Source organism: Bos javanicus, chromosome 17 (genome assembly GCF_032452875.1).
Source record: "Bos javanicus breed banteng chromosome 17, ARS-OSU_banteng_1.0, whole genome shotgun sequence".
Classification (NCBI taxonomy): domain Eukaryota; kingdom Metazoa; phylum Chordata; class Mammalia; order Artiodactyla; family Bovidae; genus Bos; species Bos javanicus.
The window spans coordinates 2375806-2398206 of record NC_083884.1 but is presented as its reverse complement, the minus strand read 5'-3'; the positions used below and the strand labels follow the sequence as shown (position 1 = coordinate 2398206).

The window sequence follows — 22401 nt, the reverse complement described above, 5'->3', positions numbered from 1 at the left end:
GAACATATCAAAGAGCCAAAGTCACTAGCAATGCACTCACTCACAGGCCCTGTCAAGCAAAGATGAGACACATACATCTGCTCACCAGTGACAGAAGACAGTTAGGCTGCCATATAATTAAGTTAGATGCATTTAGCTACAATTGTGATGTACTGTCAAGGTCAGGTGTGGAGTCGGATACAGCATCCTAAGATCTATAGACACAGGAGTTTTTACACACGTGCAGGCTCTTCCCCATGGACCTCAATCTCCTGCTCATGAGAAAGATGTGGGAAGAGCAGGAGATAGACAAGTACCTTCCTTCCTATTGTAGGCTTGGATGGGAAAGTGGTCACTTCTGGGAGAAAAGCATGAAGTTCTATTGCAACCCTTCTGTGGAAAATGAAATAAGCTTCTGGGGGAGGAGTAGAAACCTGTCACTGCCAGGGCAAACATGTAGACTCCCTGTAGCAAGGTGAAAAACAAATGAACAAATAAAACTGGGGAAGTCTTGGACCCAGGAGCCTACTCCAATAATACCAGAGACCTTCTAACACATGGGAGAGGTAAAAAACAAAGAAAAAGACTCTCCCATGGAAGATCAGCCAGAGATATGAGATGCCGTTTGGCTGTCAGGAAGAGAAGAGGCAAGATCACTGGGAAAGGATATTTCTAACACCTAAAAACAGATCCTGTCTGAGGTGGAGAACCCCTTTCTCTCACCACCAGAGTACCAAGTACCAAGAAGCATGAAACTGCAGTCTTTCACTGGTTGACTGAAAAAAGTCTGAAGAGGTATATAGTTGTGGTAGACATGAATGAGGAAGCTAAAGCTAAAGATAAAGATGAAATATTGAGAAAATGCATCTGAAATTTCAGGCTCCAAGCTAAAACAAAGGAATTAAAAGCCAATGGTCCACTGAAGGCAATCATAGGATAAAGACAATCCAAACTCAGCTGATTACTGACTATATTCACTCAGCAATATCCCTTCCCATGTACACATATTCACTAACAGCCTAACACAGCCTGAGCTGTGTCCATTTCCAGATGTAAAGTCTCTACTGTTAAATATATAATACATACTTGGTCACTCAGTCATGTCTGACTCTTTGTGACCCCGTGGACAGTAGCCTGCCAGGCTTCTCTGTCCATGGGATTTCCAGACAAGAATACTGGAGTGGGTTGCCATTTCCCTCCTCATGGGATCTTTCCAACCCAGGAAGGGAAACCACGTCTCCTGTGTCTCCTGCTTTGCAGGTTGATTCTTACCTGCTGAACCATCAGGGAAGCCCCCTAAACACATATTATCTGATGATTAATCAAAAATTACATGGCACACAAAAAGCCAAGGAAAAAAACACAGTGTTAAGAGAGAATATAATCATCAGAACAGACTCAAAGATGACTGCTATGTTTAATCTATCAAATGAGAAATTTCAGGAGAGAGAGTATTATAAATTGAATTGTGCCTCCTTGCCAAGTTTGTACACTGAAGCCCTAATCCCAATGAGGTCATAAGGGTGAGGCCTAATCCCACAGAGCTAATGTTCTTATAAGAAGATGAACAGACACAAGTGCCCACTTTCTTTCTCTGTCTCTCTTTTTCTCTCTCCACACACACACACACACACACAGAGGAAATGCTATGTGAGGGTGATGAAGCAACCATCTACAAGTGAAGAACAGAGGCCCCAGCAGACACCAATCCTCACAGCACTTTGATATCGAAGGCCTAGCCTCCAGATCTGTGAGAAAATACTTTTTGTTGTTTTAGACATTCAGTTTGTGATATTTTGTTATGCAACCTAAGCAGACCAACACACATTGCAATTCTACTAATGAATCAAATGGAAATGCTAGAAATAAAAAAAGATAGATAAAGTTCACCTTTGACAAACTCATCAATAGACTGAAGACAGTTGAATAACAATCACTGAAATTTAAGATTGGTCTCTAGAAATTACCCAAACTCGAAAAGGGTGGCAAAAAATAACAGAATTCAAGAGTTATGGGATAATATGAAACAATATCACATATGTGTAAATGAGTTGCAGAAGAAGAGATAATAATGCAGGAGAATTGTGAAATAATGGGCAAGAGTTTTCAAAAATTCATGACAGATATCACAATGCCGATGCAAGAAATTTAGACTTCTCAGAAGGGCAAATTACTACACAGACAGACAACACTCCTAGATACATTATATTCAAAGTGCTGATAAAAAAAAATTGTGAAAAAATTAGAGGAAAAAACCATAGAAATAAAATAAAGATTTACCACAGACATTAAAACCCATCACGAATGGTAAATAAAAGAGTCAGGAATCTAACATGCAGGTGGCGCTAGTGGTGAAGCATGGCCAGGAAGATCCATGGGAGGAAGAGATGCCCACCCACTGCAGTGTTCCTGCCTGAGAAGCCCCATGGACAGAGGAGCCTGGCGGGCTGTGGTCCATGGGGTCACAGGGAGTCGGGTATGACTGAGTGACTGAGCATACATATTTAACATGCCATCTTAGAACTTTATACCCAAAGAAAATATCTTCAAAAAATGAAAATGTATAGACATACTCTATATAAAATATAAAAGAAATTCTTCAGGGAAAATAAATATGATATGAATCAAAACTTGGATCTACATATACACACACAAAAATCATCAGGAAAATCCATTTTCCCAACTCCCTTAGCTATTGCACTGATGAATGCAGCTTCTGTATCTCAGTCCATAGGCATCAGAGAGTGTTCCTCTCAACCAGGGCTTTGAACAGGACTGGAAAGCAATCAAGTTCCTACAGTGCTGTTATTTTAGCACCTAGGATCATTCCAAAGAATGGTTGAAATTAATTCATGTCTCTGTCTAGGAAGTCATTTATTGAGGTTTTACAAGTATGGTGATTGGAAAGAACTCCATAGTAGGAATATGAATGTCTCAATGACAGTCTCTAATATTATTATTCTTAGGCTGCATGTGAATAAGATACCTTTACTGGAAAAACAAAAACAAAAACAAAATAAAACAATCCTCACTGAAGAAAAGGATTCAAACAGAACTTTAAAATTAACTTTATGGCTGGATTGGCCCAATAAGCTACTATGGACTTGTAGCCTCATTCCTAACACAACTTCTTTGTCTTTGTTATGGTTCTTGTTAGACTGTCCTAAGCCTTGCTACTTGGCATTCTTTCCTGCTTTTGACAATAGCATAGTGCAGAAAACTGTCAAAATTTCTATATTCTATGATTCTGTTTCTTTAAATGTACTCTTCAAGTATTCTGTAGTCTATTACGAAATATAAGATGTACTATCAGATGACCAGGACAGAAAGCAAGACTCAAAGAATATAAGAGAGAGGATGAACATTATATTCATTTTTGAATTTGGAAGAAGTCTAATGATATCAGTACTCATCTAAACAGGACAGCTACATTATGCAAAAATAACACTCCAGAAATCACAAGACAAAATTAGTTTTCTATTAAAAAGCACATATGCTTTGCATGTAGACATAGAATTGACACTATAGAATTTACTATGGTAAGTTGAAGTGAATACTTATAGTTTTCTTCTTGAATTTTTTTTTGTTTACATCTCCATTTCAAAACATTATTTTCAATAACATATTAGGAAGTAAAACTTATTGTTTTGCAGTAACTTTGGCAATGCCTTTTAAAACTTCCCATCCAGGATAAGAAGACTGTATGAGAACTACACAGCTACCATTACTATCACTTTGATTAAGGAATCAGGAATTTAATCAACGTTAGTAGGAAAACATAAGAAAGTCTTTTCCATCTGTCTACTAATTCAATTCAATTAAATAAACATTCATTTTATTATTTTATTTCCACATACTAGCTGTGCATGTGCAAGACATTAGCAAGCAGCTTAACAGAAAAAGAGAAAAATGTGCTCACTTACTAATTTGACTCGATGACCAGGAGTGGCACTGATTTCCCATGTGCATTCTTTTCTGCTTGGGTACTTGTCTGGCCAGTTGGGACTAGTGATGAAGCCACTTGGACTGTGAATCTTCTGTTCACACTCAGCTGTGCCAATAACGATAGTATCAATTAGTGTGTAATTCTAGCCCAGGATTGGGCCATCCAGGAGGCAGCTTACTTGCCCACTATCTTGCTGAAAAATTTTCCTGAATAACTAATCATCACTCTACCACTTATCATATTCATCTGCTTTGGCAAACATTTTGCCGCACATAATCGTAATTAGACAGTGACTGTTTTTGAGTTCACATGAAATTAAGTATTTATAATGAATTAGATAAATGCAATGAGAAAATGAATTATTTTTAACTGCTGGATTTATAAGCTCAAAATTTAACAGAGTAATGTTATTGATAATCAAAGGTATCAACTCTTGGTATGTACAAAACATTTAATGTAATGTCACAACAAAAATCAATGGACTATGTCATTTTCAATTATTTTTCCTATTAACATAAACATCATTTATAGTTAACTAGGATCACTAAGCCACTTTATGAATCATATCTTTATATTTTTTCTCTCCCTTTGTTAAAGTATATGCTTGAATATCTAAATCATAATTTTAGCTGCTAAAGTAAATTCTTTGTAATTTCATCAAAGTAAAATGAAGCCCTGAGGGGAAAACAGCTACTAGCTTCAGAACTAATTTAGAAAACATGTCATTCAATTAATATGAAATTTCTTTTAGATATTACACAGTTTAAATAACTTCATCTTGGGGGAGGGCATCCAATATTGCTAATGCGTGCGTGCACTGTTGCTTCAGCTTTGTATGACTCTTGTGGCCCTATGGATTATAGCCTGCCAAGGCTCCTCTGTCCATGGGACTCTTCAGGCAAGAATGCTAGAGTAGGTTGCCATTTCCTTTTTCAGGGCAGCTTCCTGACTCAGAGATTGAAACTGCATCTCCTGCAGCTCTGGCATTGCAGGTGGATTCTTTACTGCTGAGCCACTGGGGAAGACACAATATTTCTAATATCAAACTTCAAAACATGTAATACTGTGTCCTCAAACTGTGTTCTAACTACATAATTTATGAAGCATTATGCTGTGTATCCTGTGTAGACTGGAAATTATTTGTTGTATATTATGTCACCCATTCTAAAATATAATTAATTCTCTGAAAATTTCTAAGAAATCTCAGGGGAAACACTTTACTATATGAACAAAACACTTGTTAAATAGTAGTGCTGCACAATAAGGGTAAAATGACTGGCACTACTGTGCTGTTGGTGCCTGCCTTCTTTCTAAACCCTTGCTTTAACTGTGCCAGCTTTCCACAGGGAATTGGATTTGTAACCAAGAAATGCAAAAAAAAAAAAAAAAAGATTGAAGTTTAGCTCGTTTTAAACAGCATAGGTTCATACAGCAAAACTTAAAAGTCTGAGTGCTGTCTTGATAAGGGTTTTCTAAGTTCCATTATCCCTGTCCTTGCCTTGCTCATATGAAATGTGGAATCTTCCAGATCCGGCAAATAGCCTATAAGACAAAGCCAAGAGGCTTGCTGCTGAAGTGTATAAGGTACAGAGTATCATAGCAGCAGTGAAACAAAATCCAGCCGCTTTACTGACAGAAAAGAGGAGTGTCATTAGAGGTGCCTGGATATACTTCTACATAAAAGAAGTTTTCTAGAAAGTCCTTTCTTGAAAATATTTATTATAAAGAGAAACTTTGGATATCTAAATTTATTTGCTACCTGTGAGTCACTACATGCGCACTCTGTAAACACTTCTTTTTTTTTCTAAATCATCTTCCATGTCTCAAAATAACTGGGCCTATTCCCCAGCCTATTGATTTACTAGAATACCAAGTTTCACACATCAGAATCTCATTGGTTTATACATGAAAGTAAAAAGAGAAAAAAAATCTTGCATATAATTCTGTGCAACGTCATTAATTTAGTGAAATAGAGGGGAAAAATATGATGTGACCATATTTGAATGAAACTAATGGAATGAGGGTCAATTCAGGGTATTCTGTAGGATTCAAATGTGCATACAAAGAATTACTATGTAATTGTGGTTCTAGTCAGGCACCTATCACTCTACCTGTACTAATGACTAGTTATACACTTGTCTTAGTAACAAATCCAAGTTAAATAGAAAGCTTTATTTTCTTTTTAAACAAAATAGAAACAAGGAAGAAATAAAGGAAGAAAGAAATAAGATCTGAGTAACTATATCTTTTCCCCATGTAGCTCACACTGGCTGAGGAGATGAAGATAAATGTCTTTATAAAACCTTGGAATATAGTAAGAACGTAGGACCAAAAGCTGATAGGCTAATACTGCGCTACTAAGATGCTGTGTGTGTGTGTGTGTGTGTGTGTGTGCGTTTGTGTGTGTGTGTGTTGGGGAGTGGGGTGGGAAACCATGACTTAAAACTCTAAATGGCACAGTATTTTCAAATGTCTTTTTTATGGTAGGCATTTGAGTTTGAGATGCCTGGTATTTAAAATGACAGCATTCATGCATCACATATATAAGATATGTTGGGGAGGGAAATTAAACCAAATGCAAAGCATTTAGCAGCGGTTTAAATATGGAGACGGGTATGAGGCCTGTTCTATGAAGACTGGCGGATAATGCAGTGCTTTCCTGGCTGCCAGACGGCATCATGGCAGCTCGTGCATCTGTTACACAGTTGTTCTAATGCCACCTATGCACAATGTGCAGAACCTTGAGGTAATACAAAGTTTCCAATAGTGTGATTTGGATCTTTGAACACTGGGTGTATTTTTATTTTTGACATTTGAACAGTTAACAATTTCTACTCACTGATCTGATTAACTCTACCTGGAAGCAGTGCTTTACCCAAACTGCATGAAGTTCTAGATATCATCAGAAAAAATGACCTTTCTTTCATACCTTCCTTGCAATCATGCTTATTTTCGTGCAGCACAAATCCATTTCGGCACTGACACAGGTAGCTTCCCATTGTGTTGACACACTCATGTTGACACCCGCCATTATCCTTAGAACACTCATCTTTGTCTAGCAAAGAGATAACCGCATAGATTAATAAGTAACTTTAAAAATGAAGGATATCAAAGGAGAGTCATTTAGTTGTAGTTAATATTGGCAAAGGGTAAGCTAAGTCACAGCTTTCCCTGTTCCCAAAATAAAGCCAAACAAAAAAATTATAGTGACTTAATTCTACCTAGTCCTTGTTTAGCTTGGAGCCTTGTGCCATGAATTGAATTTTCGAGATCACTTACACAAGGATGACAACATGTAGTCCTCTTTCATTCCTCTATTGGAGAAGTTTTGAGTAGGGCAGAGGAAATAAACGAATCTTTTTCCAAATAATCCTAAAAATTTATTGTCAACTTTTAAAATCAATTAAAAATTGTGAATAATTTGATTAAATGCAAATAAGGGCATATAAATGGAGTGAAATCCTTCACTATGGCATGTAGACAGAGGCTAAACAAGGTTCCAAGATTTGTGTGCATTCATTTTTAAAAATCACTTGTTATAACTACTGTAGCTGATTTTTTCCATTAACTTTGCAGTTATGCTTAGCATTAATAAATCTGGATATTTTATAAGATTCCAAGACAGAAAAAGGCATCATTAGATTATCCTGAAGGAAAAACAATTAATATGTTTTAAATTAATCTACTCAAGCAAACCAGTTAATTAATAAGTAATTCCATAAAAGAGCTTTTAGTGTGCTAGAAGTAAAGGTTGCTGCTAAGTCGCTTCAGTTGTGTCCAACTCTGTGCGACCCCAGAGACAGCAGCCCACTAGGCTCCCCGGTCCCTGGGATTCTCCAGGCAAGAACACTGGAGTGGGTTGCCATTTCCTTCTCCAATGCATGAAAGTGAAAAGTGAAAGTGAAGTCCTCAGTCGTGCCCGACTCTTAGTGACCCCGTGGACTGCAGCCTACTAGGCTCCTCCGTCCATGGGATTCTCCAGGCAAGAGCACTGGAGTGGGGTGCCGTTGCCTTCTCCGTGAAGTAAAGGTTAGGATACGAAATATGAGCTCTATGAAATAACCAACAAATTCACTACAGGGAAAAAATTCCAAACTCTATTAGCAGGCAGTCAATTCAGTGAGAGGCATCAGCCACCACATTACATTGCTTAGCAGTCATTCCATGAATGGCTTGTCCATTAAAGTCAAAACTGGCCTCTGCTCCTGACACATAGATATGATAATTCTTCACTCAGACCTTCCCCACTCCCATAGTACAGCGAACAAAAAGCCACATGACAGTCACATCAGAGATTAGGCTGAATTCAAAAGTTACACCATCAATTGATTTTTTCTAGGGAGAGTTTGTGAGCTCATGGTGGCACACAAATAGCAAATACTATTTTTGCTTGTTTTATTTTATTTTATTTTTTTTTTGCTTGTCTTAATCAAATCAGTATTCCCCCTATGGATATGGGTGTAGGAAAGCCATTTTATCCAAGAATCTGATACTAATATTTGTGAATACATTTATTTTTTCCCATTTTGGTGACTGATAACATGATATACCACATGCATGCTTCTGGGATATATTCATGCATTGGCAATATAGAATATACATATAGACAGTCTTGAAATTTTTAATAACATATCAGGATCAATATAGCTGCAGTTTAAGTGTTCTTTACTTGTCCTTAAGACTTCCATAACACTTTTAATACTTAATATTGAAGCTAAGCAAATAAGAAAAAATAAATAAAATAAAATTTATCTCTAAAAGAGCATCAAATATTAAATAAAGTGTATAAGAAATCAGAAATTAATAGAAAGTAGCCTTGCAAGATTAATTTTCAAGAAGTCCATAATTTGGAAGTACTTTTACCTTAACTGTGAAAACTACAGATGATGTTTATAAATGGCCCATGTGGAAAGGATGAGTGGAGAACTAGACTCCCTGCTCGCATGCTGTCACTACCCGTATTTCCTAGTTCAGACAATCAGGAGATGATTTATGTTTCTTATTTTAATATGCCTGTCCAGGGGCTGTTTACCTAAGATGGTTTGGAAAAATACTTCTTTATGAGTTGATGTCAAATACACTGCATCACTGTAAATGGAAAGAGCCAATTAAAAATTTTCTGGTGCTAGAATTACTCTTAAATAGATACATATTTCTTATAAAATATTTATCTAATGATTGTTTGGTAATCTTAAAATCTGATATAGTGAACTATGGCTGTATTCTAGGTCAACCAGATTTTTGAGAGTTAGTTGGATATCTAACAATTGTAAGTATTTTACATTTAAGAAATTAGTTTACATTTGCAATTGGCTGGTAAACAGGTTACTCAGTGACAAACCTATCAGAGCAGGGACCACCTGAGTCATCCCTTCATTTGGATCTGTTAGACACCATGCATGAGAGACAAAAAATGTTAAAAAAGAACACAGGTTAATATGCTAAATTTTTCAACCCATAGTCATTTTACAATGAAAATAATTCCAAAACATAGAATATTTCTAACATTTAAAGTTCCTCGCAGTATAAATATCATGTTGCTACATGATATTTCTAAGGAGAGTTATTTTCTTTAGATTTGATAGAACATAATCTGATTTGTAGTAATGGTAAGTACAGAGAAATAAAGTTGAAAGTGAAACAATTCATATTTGAATAATAGTTTTTGTAGCCAGATTTTCATATTTATGTTGTGCTGGAAAAATAATAATAATTTTAAAATAATTTTTAGAGGAGGAATAAGAAAATGAGGAACAAGAGGGAGAAGAAGATTTTATATATCATACTGTCTAAGTATCTTATTATTTTTCAGTGTCCCAATTAATTAATGTTTCCTTCTTCTCTACATCAAACATTGCTTAATATAATCAATGTCACATGAAATTAAGAGTTACCAAATATATTGCTAGAATATATGTGTAAGCTAATCTGAACTAAGCTAAAATTCAAACCTGGGCAAAAAAGCAGCATATAAAAGTCATCATGCCCAACAAAGCAGTGTATAAAACTGCCCACACACGCCAAATAGTCAATATGAAAAGAGAAAATTTCAGTAAACATTGGAATACTTGAAGTTATCCAGACTTCCTACATCACACAAAGAAAGCTATTTATTTAACTTAATGTCATTAAAGATGAGTTACACAAATATATTCTGAATTTTTTATAAAAATCATCAAATTTGAGGGAAAAACATTAGCAAATATAATTCTGTTTTCATTTTCTTTCCTTTTAATCTTCTTAGGACACAAACTATAAATATTTTGAACAATGAAAATCCCAAGGAAGAGAGAAGGAAGGAGGATACGGAGTTTTAAAAATTTCTCAGACTGTCTGCGGAATGAATTCAATAATTGATAATTCTGTCAATGATTCATTTGAAATTTTCTAGCATTTTCATACTGTCAGCATGGGATTTTAAGAACTGTTTTTATTAAAGAGAAATAAATGTTTTATTGAGTAGAAATCGAAACATTTAATTTTTTAGGTGGAAATTAGCCTCCTTCTTTGGAATGGACATATCTGATTTCCATTCCTTCATGTTAGATAAAGGAAACGTCCATTATTAGGGAAAAAGGAGGTGGCATTTTCCCATCAGAGGCCTGCAGAGTATCTCTGAGATTATCAGAGACCATCAGTCTATGAACAATACATACTGGATGGAACTGAAGTGGCAACCTATATCAAGTTCTTGCAAGATTCAAAAATAAAAATTTTCTCTTTGCGGAACGCTTCCATGTCTGTAGGAAAAAGAAGTTAAGTGTCCACACACCAGACCAGAACAATATATGAGCAGATACACTTACAATAAATGCTCAGATATAAAACAAATATTGTACGCACTCATGCGTACACACATACACAATACCTCTCATGCATGTGTGCATGCATACAAGACACACAGTTTTCAACACAAAACTGTTGAAAAAATAATCACCTTCAAATGAGCTCTGATAAGCTCTGTTGAGAGCAACAATTCAGACAATTTTCTCTTTCTAAAATATGCAAGTATTTAAATATCATTAATCATGAAACTTGGAACTAGATTCAGAATCATAGAAGAGCTTTAATTGTGTTACTACTTGAAATTAATCACACTAATATTTAAAGTTTTGTTAGGATAATATCAGGTTGAATTTATTCTAAAAATATCTATGACCTTCCCATGAGAAAACAAAAAAAAAGTTGTGTACGAGAAACAGTGTAAAGAAATATCTATAAACACTGAAAAGTGGAAAAGATGAGAATCAGGGCAGTTGAAATCACTTGAATATAGAGGAAGAAAAATCACACAAATCATTTTATCTGACTCCTATATTTGTAACAGACATAAAGGAACTCAGAGTCAAGAAATCCGGACTTTAATGAGCTTATCCTTTAAGTCATCATTGCATCTTTTAACCACTACAGGGTTGCCTAAAGAAGGTGGAAGATCTATGTGCAGCTTTCATTGCCTGAAGTTATTTGTTATATTATTTCCAAATAACGAACACTGTGATTAAAGTAAAACTCAAGCTTCCCAAATGTAATTTTTACATGCATAAAATCCTACTAATATTTCCTTTAAGTTTAACCTATTTAAGGAAAAATAATTTTGTTCTTAGAATACAGTTAATTTTGCTTAATCCCTTAAAGTAAGTAAACTATATCAAGTACACCTATGCAGATTTGCATAATTGTATTCAAATACAATATCATATAAAATTAAGTTAGGCTTTACTTCATATAAAGTAATTACTGTTATTTGGAAACAAACCTCATTCATTCATGGAAAATAACGGTAATATATTGTTGAAACAATGATAATATATTGTTGAACCAGCTATCTTCTAGAAAATGTCTATATTATTAGACATTTTGTCTATTATATTCCAAAATACATAAAAATTTAATAGATATGTAATTCAATATCATTTTCAAATAACCTTAGTTTTATAGTCATAATTTCCTTATTTACTTGTACTATTTCATTATATAGCTTTATAACATACCCTTAATATCAGAAGTAAATAACACTAATTTTTGTAGAGGAGCTTATGGATATTTTGCTGTATAAAACAATAACTTCTAGATTTTCAAACTATAGCATGACTATTTTAAGACATTAAGAATTTATGCAATGATTTCTTACTTTGCTGAACATGAAAGTGACAGAAATCTGTATTATTTTGCTAATAAACTCTTAGAGTCATTCTTCTAATTCCATTTCTTAAAGTGCTTATTGAAAATCAAAGTTATGTGTAAACATTAGTAAAATCTCAATATGATTATTTCATTAGATATTAATAATTGTATTTTAAAAATAATGCTATAGTTTAATTTAATTTTATTCATTAAAAATCTAAGTATATATCCTTGTGTTTTTTCTCTCTTGATGCATCACTTAGTTGCAATAAAGCTAGAACATATTTTTAAATAGTTTTCCTTTCTATATAATATGAATTCACTTATAATAAATACTGTTTCTTTTTAAATTGAATTTCTTGATAAATTTCTGGGGAAAGTTATGTGGAAAAATAGCTAAACACTTCTCATTATGTTTTCATAAATCATAACCACTTCTGAACTTTTTAGAGAACTGGTTATAAACAGAACTACTTAAGATTCTGTCTCCATAAAAAATTTCTGGATTAACATACACAATGCAGCAAATATTTATTCAATTGTCTATAAAATGTTACAAACTAACTATAAAAATAAAAATTAGAAAATTTAACTCAATAAAAAACACATACTAATAGTATTAATTTGTATTAATACTTATGAACTAATCAATAGATGGATTTAAAGTTTCACAAGTTTCAGAATAATGTTTTTAAGAGGAATAATTTTGAAATTGGGAAATTTAGGGAATTTCACTGATGTTTACTTATTTTCTTAAAATGTAGGGGCTTTTAATCAAATTTCACCTCTTTAAGAGGGAATTTTTAATGTGAATTGGTTCAGTGTAAGTCAGTCATGTCCAACTCTTTGAGACCCCATGTACTGTAACCCACCAGGCTCCTCTGTCCCTGGGATTTTCCAGGCAAGAATACTGGAGTGGGTTGCCATTTCCTCCTCCAGATCATTAACCTTATCCACTTCCAAAGTCATTGTATGAAAATATTGCCATAATAATTTTGTGTTGTTTTTACTAGGCTTTGATGTATCTGATTAGAATGTATACAAAATCTAAGTCAGCAAATTTGGAAAACTCAGCAGTGGCCACAGGACTGGAAAAGGTCAGTTTTCATTCCAATCCCAAAGAATGTTCAAACTACCGCACAACTGCACTCATCTCACACGCTAGTAAAGTTAAAGTAATGCTCAAAATTCTTCAAGCCAGGCTTCAGCAATGCGTTAACCGTGAACTTCCTGATGTTCAAGCTGGTTTTAGAAAAGGAAGAGGAACCAGAGATCAAATTGCCAACATTCACTGGATCATGGAAAAAGGAAGAGAATTCCAGAAAAACATCTATTTCTGCTTTATTGACTATGCCATAGCCTTTGACTATGTGGCTCACAATAAACAGTGGAAAATTCTGAAAGAGATGGGAATACCAGACCACCTGACCTGCCTCTTGAGAAACCTGTATGCAGGTCAGGAAGCAACAGTTAGAACTGGACATGGAACAACAGACTGGTTCCAAATAGGAAAAGGAGTATGTCAAGGCTTATTGTCACCCTGCTTATTTAACTTATATGCAGAGTACATCATGAGAAATCCTGGGCTGGAGGAAGCACAAGCTGGAATCAAGATTGCCGAGAGAAATATCAATAACCTCAGATATGCAGATGACACCACCCTTATGGCAGAAAGTGAAGAAGAACTGAAGAGCCTCTTCATGAAAGTGAAAGAAGAGAGTGAAAAAGTTGGCTTAAAGCTCAACATTCAGAAAACTAAGATCACGGCATCCGGTCCCATCATTTTATGGCAAATAGATGGGGAAACAGTGGTTGACTTTATTTTTGGGGGGCTCCAAAATCACTGCAGATGGTGACTGAAGCCATGAAATTAAAAGACGCTTACTCCTTGGAAGGAAAGTTATGACCAACCTAGACAGCATGCAGAGACATTACTTTGTCAACAAAGGTCCATCTAGTCAAGGCTATAGTTTTTCCAGTGGTCATGTATGGATGTGAAAGTTGGATTATAAAGAAAGCTGAGCACTGAAAAATTAATGCTTTTGAACTGTGGTGTTGGATAAGACTCTTGAGAGTCCCTTGGCCTGGAAGGAGATCCAACCAGTCCATCCTAAAGGCAATCAGTCCTGGGTGTTCATTGGAAGGACTGATGTTGAAGCTGAAACTCCAATACTTAGGCCACCTGATGCAAAGAGCTGACTCATTGGAAAAGACCCTGATGCTGGGAAAGATTGAGGGCAGGAGGAGAAGGGGATGACAGAGGATGAGATGGTTGGATGGCATCACCGACTCAATGTACATGGGCTTGGGTGGACTCTGGGAGTTGGTGATAGATGGGGAGGCATGACGTGCTATGGTTCATGGGGTCGCAAAGAGTGGGACATGACTGAGCAACTGGAATGAACTGAAGATCTAAGTATTTGACAATTGCATTTCATAGGGCCATTATTATTAATATCCTAACTTTAAGTAAAAAATTATTAAAGTAGGATACATGTTCATGGGTTCAGTGTACCTCCAAGCTCATTTGTAGAAAACTATGAAGAATGGATAGCATACAATTTAAGCCAATCCACCTTGAAAGTCTGTAATACACATGCAACATGAGAATACTGATACCTGAGAAGAAATGTGCTTTGAAGCCCTTCTTGGATACAGTATTGTCAGATTTGAATTCTATTCTCATATTGTTGAAATGGGATGTGATCACTTCAGGCACTTCAGCACCACAATATTTGCCATGCAATTTAGACTCAGAAGAGAGACCACTCCAAATCTCCACATAATCATACTTGCATACCTAGAAATAAACAGGTTACTGTAATCACCAAATCTGAAAGCATCAGATAATTGACAGCTGTTTTTTAAAAATTTATTATGTTTTTCCCTTTTCACTCCTGTGGGTCAAACTGGATTAATAGGTCCAAATATACAGACTTCAAGAAAGCTGAGATGGGTGATGAGTATTTGTTTAACAATGTGTATGATTTGAACTCTCCACATTATGTGTGCCTTGTAATATGTAAACCTAAATTACTGTTTTTTGTTATATTAATTAGGTAATGAATAAGCAAAATGTTGCTAGGAAAAGTGAAATAAATTTTCTATCTATTTTGCTACCACTGCAACTTTTATTTAGAGAGGGCTCTGACACAAAAATAGAATAATGTTACTGAGGTTAAAGCTGTTTCCTATTGGTTTTCCTTTTGGATATGAATATAATGAATGAAACAATGAAGTGATAACATAACCCAGTATTCTATAAGTCAAGATTTTGCTCATGCCTTTATTTTAAATAGCCAATAATTTAAACTATGAAAATGCACAGAATTTTTTAACAACATTCCACACAGTAACCTCATCATAAATTTAAGATTTCCAGGATATGTTAGAGTCTGTAAAGCCTCCTTCCATGAATAAAGACTGCTACCATGAGAAAAATGTCTTCAACCACAATGCACCATTTATTTTAAAACCATCTACCTATCTTCCTTCTAAACATAAACTTCTATCCTTTGGAACTTTTACCAACTAGTGAATGAAAATGCCATTTCTGCCATAACTAACAGCTTTAGGGAAACTCAAAGTAGAAGCCATTCAATACTAAGCTCACATGACATCGCAGAACTGGTAGGAAGAGTCCCATTTTCAAAACAGTGCTGCTCATGTGAAAGCTTTTCTAAGATTACTGTAAAAATACTTTTTTTAATTTTAATATTTCTCTAAATTTCAGATAATTATTAAAGAAAAATGATGTTTCATGTGGATAAAGTATGTGAGAAAAATAAATTGCAGTAGTTTTTCCATCATAAAACTTATACGTGTTGTGAAGAAGACCTCAAAAGGTCCCTAGAGGTCTAAAATTGTACAATTCTCTGAAACATCAGTTCATTGCATTTCAGACTTTAATTTCCTTAAGGGAAACGCAAACGTCTGCACTTCTTTTCACCTCAAAGCCAGCTATTGTTTGTTTAGTTGTGAAGTCATGTCCAACTCTTTTTGCGACACCATGGACTATAGCCACTCCAAGCCCCTCTGTCCATGAGATTTCTCAGGCAAGAGTACTGGAGTGGGTTGCCATTTCCTTCTTCAGGGAATCTTCTAACTCAGGGATCAGACAGGTTTCTCCTTCATTGTCGGGTGGAGTCTTTACCGCTGAGCCTCTTGGGAAGTCCCACCTCAAAGCCATTAATAACAGACTAAAAATGCACACAAATGCCTTCACTACTATAAATAAAATTTTTTTAAATGATTAAAAAAGTAGGAAAAGTGGGAGGGGTAAAGAAGAAGCAAAGATACATATATAATACAAAATTATAGCATAAAACCCACAATTATTACCAATAATATTACCCAGGAGTACAGATACATTGGGCTTCCCTGGTGGCTCAGTTGGTAAGGAGTCTGCCTGCAATGTGGGAGACCCAGGTTCAATCCCTGGGTAGGGAGGATCCCCTGGAGAAGGAAATGACAATGCATTTCAGTATTCTTGCCTGGGAAATCCCAAGGACAGAGGAGCCTTATGGCCTATAGTCCATGGAGTCACAAAGAGTCGGACACACCTGAACGACTAAACCACCACAGGTACATTATATTTCTGTTCTCCACTTATTTGCAATCATTCAACAAATATACATCAAAGACAAAAATACATTTTATGAGTGAATTTATCGTACTTTTGAATCTTAATTCATTATAAATTGGGCTTCCCTGGTAGCTCAGCTGCAATTCAGGAGATCCTGGTTCAATTCCTGGGTTGGGAAGATCCCCTGGAGAAGGGATAGGCTATCCACTCCAGTATTCTTGGGCTTCCCTGGTGGCTCAACTGGTAAAGAATCTGCCTGTGATGTGGGAGACCTGGGTTTGATCCCCGGATTACAAAGATCCCCTGGAGAAGGGAAACAGCTATCCACTCCAGTATTCCGACCTGGAGAATTCCATGGACTGTATAGTTCATGCAGTGGCAAAGAGTGGGCACAACTGAGCAACTTTCACTTTTACTTTTTCATTTTAAAATAAACAAAGAAAAAAAGTTTCTTGGAGAAAAGATGTGAAAGTTAGAAAGAGAAAAGGAAACAAAGTACAAAAGCTCAGACAAACAAAAAAAAACTTTTGTTATATTTTCTCCGGACTTAAAACAATATTGACCAATCATACAAGACACAGTTCTAAAAGTTGTCATTTCTAGGGTTGACATTCTGTTTGAATTTGGTGCTTGTGTACTAGCACATAGGAATTTTCAAATAAATGATTTCACTTGTTTAAAAGTGATCACCTAACAGAAAACTGGACTTTTATTATGGTAAACTATAAAGGTAAAGAAAGGAAAGATAGTGTCAACCAGATTCATCTTTTATTGAGGTTAAAAATTAATCTTTGTGAATCATAAGCATATTCATAATGCAAAACTAGTTATATAATGAAAATATACCGATTTTCACTAGTGAAATATACCAGGTTCTTCCAAAAAGGAATTTTTGCTATGATTCAACAAGTGAATTTTGGTTTGTTTTTCTAGAAAAGTCTATGTGACATGACCCTAATGTTTTAATAGTACTTCAGAAAATCAGGAAAATGCTGGGGAGTCATTTTCAATCTCCTAGAGACAGTCTAAATCATCCAGTGCCAACAGGAATTATAAGCAGTTGCAGAAATGAGAAACAGAGCAAAGGAAGACTAGAGTATCTATACTATCATACTTGTTTTTTGTCTTCTTCTCTCCCTCTTTCCTGCCTCCCTGCTTCCCTCCCTCCCTCCTTCCATTCCTTCTTTCTTTCCTTTTTCCTTTCTTTTTTAGCTTTCCAGATCACCATTGGGGATTCCTAAAACGGTTTATAAAAACATATTTATTATTCACTTACTTCATTGCCTTCCAATTCAAAAAACTCAAACTTCACAGAAATTCTGTACTGTGTTGGTGCAACCACTTGCCATATACAGTGTTTGTTGGGAGGATACTCCTTGGGCCATCCTGGAGTGGTTATGGTGCCATTCAGCTTCGTAAGAAGTCCGCCACAAGCCGCTGGAACGAAAGAAAAAGGAAAGTTTCTCCTAATAAATCTCTCTGCTTCTTAGCACCTTTCCACTAATAATTAAATATCTCAGCATTAAATTTCAACCATCTTCTGAATTTTTCAAAATATAGAAAATTGTAGTCTTTAGTACAACAATTTGAATCATCTAATTCCATTTGTAAGTGTTATTTTGCAGGTTTGGAGCCAAGAAAGTGATTGCTGAACTACAAGAAAGTGATGGCTGAACTACAACATTTTAGGTCCTTTTAAAGTTGTCTGAGCAATATAAAGAAAACTGGGTGTCAGTTTTCTTATCTTTTATTTTTTTTTAAATGTAAGTTTATTTATTTTAATTGGAGGTTAATTACTTTACAATATTGTATTGGTTTTGCCATACATCAACATGAATCCACCACAGGCATACACGTGTTCCCCATCCTGAACCCCCACCCTCCTCCCTCCCCGTACCATCCCTCTGGGTCATCTCAGATATAATATCTATACCATATGATTCCTGTAAGAATTCATAAAAATATATATAAAGATCAATACAGCCTATTGTAGTAAGACCAAAATCAATTGCTTATTTCTCCAAATTCTTTCTTTTTTTTTTCCAAGACAAGAAACTCTTAGGAAGAATTAGTTGAGCTAGAAGGCAAGGTAAACTATAGTAAATAGAGCATATTTGTTACTCCCAAAACTCCATTTAAACTGGTTTTCTTTCCCTTTTGGGTGATCTATTTAAAAGAGGTACTACAAGGAGATCAAACCAGTCAATTATAAAGGAAATCAACCCTGAATATTTATTGGAAGGACTGATGCTGAAGCTGAAGTTCCAAATTTTGGTCATCTGATGCAAAGAGCTGACTCATTGGAAAAGCCCCTGATGATGTGAAAAACTGAGGGCAAGAGGAGAAGAGGATGACAGAAGATGAGGTGGTTGGGTGACATCACTGATTCAATGGACATGAGTTTGAGCAAACTCCAGGAGATAGTGAAGGACAGGGAAGCCTGGTGTGTTGCAGTCCATGGGGTTGCAAGGAGTCCTACATGACTGAGCAACTGAACAACAACAGCTATTTATGTTACCTCTAATTCTTACTGATAGTGACATTAGGAAAATTAAAGTATTTAAAAACAAGTTAAGTGAAAGGAAGGACTTCCTTCATAGGTCCATCGGTAAAGAATCTGCCTGCAATGCAGGAGACCCAGTTTCGATTCCTGGGTGGGGGAGATCCTCTGGAGAAGGAAATGGCAACCCACTCCAGTGTTCTCGCTTGGAGAATCCCGTGGACAGAGGAGCCTGGCGGCTACAGTCCATGGGATTGCAAGAGTCAGACACGACACAGCGACTAAACCACCACCATCAGTGAAAGGAATGTATTATACACAGTTCCTAATTAATTCCTAAGGAGTTAAGAGTTAGCTAAAGTAATTGGTCTCTTTACTTGCCTTTGTGTATGTATGCATATATATGTGTATCTGTGTATGCATGTCAACTAGTATAAAGATTATCATATTTATACATATATTTTTAAAGCTACCTGTACTTTCAGGTTTACCATATTTGGCATATTTCTAAAGTGTAAAAATATTTATGTTAGGAGTCACAAAGAAATAGCCACATAACTTTCTTTTTATCTTGTATGCAATATCCTCTGTTTTAAAGATACTATATTTTCTTTGTAACTGTGTCTATTTTATTCTTGCTTAAGAGGGAGGCAGAAAGAGAGAAAGAGAATGAGATTGCATGAGAGAAAGGCATGGGTAGGGTTTCAGGCAGGGAACACCATGTGCAAATCCAGCCCCACCTTCGCAGGTCCTTCTGTCGGGTCCCAGTTCATAGCCAGGCTCACAGGCGCACTGGTAGCTGCCCAGCGTGTTCAGACAGTGCTGCTCACAGCCGCCACGGTCAGGCTTGGCACACTCATCTTCCTCTATAAAAGTGGCAACAATTAGAGACCAGCTATTTTGTTTTTATATACTAATGTGCAAAATTTTTTGAAAATGTGACATTTAATAGTTTTTTTTTTTTATAAGAAAATCTCTCATTGTGGTTTATTTATTTATTTATTTTTCCTAGGGAGATGAAGTAATTTTTTTATTTTTTTTATTTTTATTTTTTTAATTTTATTTTATTTTTAAACTTTAATAGTTTTGAATGAAACTGAAACAATTGATTTCTTCAACAAAATAACAGGAAACACTTGCAAGCCTTTGATGGATGACATATAAGAATCCATGTCACTGCAACCTAAAAATTGTGTGAGAATCGGAAGGACTGAGCCAACTGATGATCACCTTATCTCAGACACAGCATGTGTTTTTTTCTGAATTTAAAGTTAAAGGAGATTACTACGACGTAGAGATTTTTCAGAATTAAATAGAAAACTTACTGAAAGAACATGAATTCATCTGTTCATTTCATAGTATAGTTTGCTAGGTAGCCTGAAAAATGCTTTTAGGAAATAGCATTGTTAATAAATAAATTATGGTGGCAAACAATTAAAAAGGAAAAAAAACTAAGAAAATTTCTAGACCTCTTTAAATTAAAACATTCAGTATTTTTTATATAGCAATGTTGATTCAGAAAATACATAATTCCATATTTTATAAACATTAATTATTTAAATTGTATGTGGTAACATAAAAAATATACAAAATAGACATGTGAAACATATATATTATTCTAAAAAAACACATGTGACAAGGTACTTCATAATCTCACTCTTTAGGAATAACCTACTCTGAATTAAGAAAACAGTAAAAAATATTCTCTGGAGAAACTGTGTATCATCCAACGCTAAGCATTTTGATAACCAAATACAAACATCACATGAGAGACTCTTATAGTATGTTTCTTCTACTATAAAATATAACATGTGGGGAAGATTTAAAGTATGTAAATGAATATTTTAATTAATACTTTGGATACATATACCCTAAGTGCCAAGGTTCTCTGCCTTTCAATTCAAATGGTGAAACCATTTTGGGAATCAATTTGGGAAATCAAATGGGAAATCAATTTGCTCTTCAAATAAGAAAAATGTCTAGATATTCTTCACACTTTGACATACACAACTGAATTCATCACTTATTCTTTAAAAGGTATCACAGAGGAAATTTATTTTCTCTATTAAAAGAATTTTATTCTACAATAACACAGTTAACCTAAATGTCTTTGAATTTTCAAGAAGCAAATCTGATACTATTATTTACACTGAAACAGCTTTCTTTTTATCCTACAGATATACATCATGCAAAGGACATGAAAATAAAATAAAATGTGATTATACAATTCAAAATTAAAGATAATTAGTAATAATTCTTTGTCAAAAAGACATTTTAAGGGATCAGAATATCCTACTAAGGAGGCCATACATTATTTGTAATGTGGTAGAACGCTACTCGCTAAGGGATGGCATAAAAGTGCTGTCACCTGGAAATAAATTGATGAAATATATGTTAGTAATCCCCTTCTGGTTATAAACTTTTTGTTGATTATATTGCAAATATTTCCTCTTATCTGAATATCCCTTTCTGGATTTTGCTATTTTGACTGTTTCCTAAAAAACAGACGATAGAAAATCCTAATGGATTTCCTGTCCTGTGCTACAAATCTCCAGATTCTAGTTTTCTTTATTTTTTTAACCAGTAAACTTTTCCATCAAAAACCATAAAAATATTGATATATTTATGAAGACTGCATACTTCACCCTTCAGTATTACATTACTCTATTTCTTCCCTGCCTCAAAGCTAAATACATTTACTACATAATACTATATTTATTGTTGACAAAGTGAAGCTTACATTTTAAATGATTCTAAGTTACCTTTAAAAAAATTGGCAGCAAACCCTGCCTTGTTCACGGTTCCATCAGAAACAAACTTCATCCACAAGGTATTGGAGGTAGATCTGATATCTTCAGGTTTATCATAACCGCAAAAACGTCCTATCAAAGGACTACTTTCATTGGTTCCATCTCGAACTTCTAGGTAGTCATAGGCACAATTGTCATGTCTTTCAATCTGTAATAATAAAAATATGTGATCTATCTCATTAACAGACAAAACAATTTCTATAAGAAGAGCATTATGTATTCTCAGTGCCATGGTACTAACATGGCCATATAACAAATTATTTACACAAAAGAGAGCATTTCTGATGAATTGTGCATGGTAATATCATACTGTCCATGAATAAAGGGTGTATTAATCTGGTAAAGACAGAGAAAATATCTATGAAAAAGTTCATCCACATGCATTAGGATCATAGAAGCTACTGCCTTTTAAAATGGAATAAAAACACAAGTAGTAATTCTTTGGAAAACAGAATTT

At 35.0% G+C, this 22401-nt stretch overlaps 1 protein-coding gene across 1 annotated transcript in view; it reads right to left on the bottom strand.

Moving 5' to 3' along the window:
* Positions 1–22401, bottom strand: part of TLL1 (tolloid like 1) — a 328687-nt gene that overhangs the window by 34331 nt on the left and 271955 nt on the right. Inside the window, exons 13-18 of the mRNA XM_061383894.1 lie at positions 21897–22092; positions 19875–20000; positions 17911–18071; positions 14669–14849; positions 6855–6980; positions 3903–4030 (exon numbers count right to left, since the gene is read on the bottom strand). Coding sequence (XP_061239878.1) covers positions 3903–4030; positions 6855–6980; positions 14669–14849; positions 17911–18071; positions 19875–20000; positions 21897–22092 — 918 coding nt within the window. The remainder of the gene's footprint in view (positions 1–3902; positions 4031–6854; positions 6981–14668; positions 14850–17910; positions 18072–19874; positions 20001–21896; positions 22093–22401) is intronic.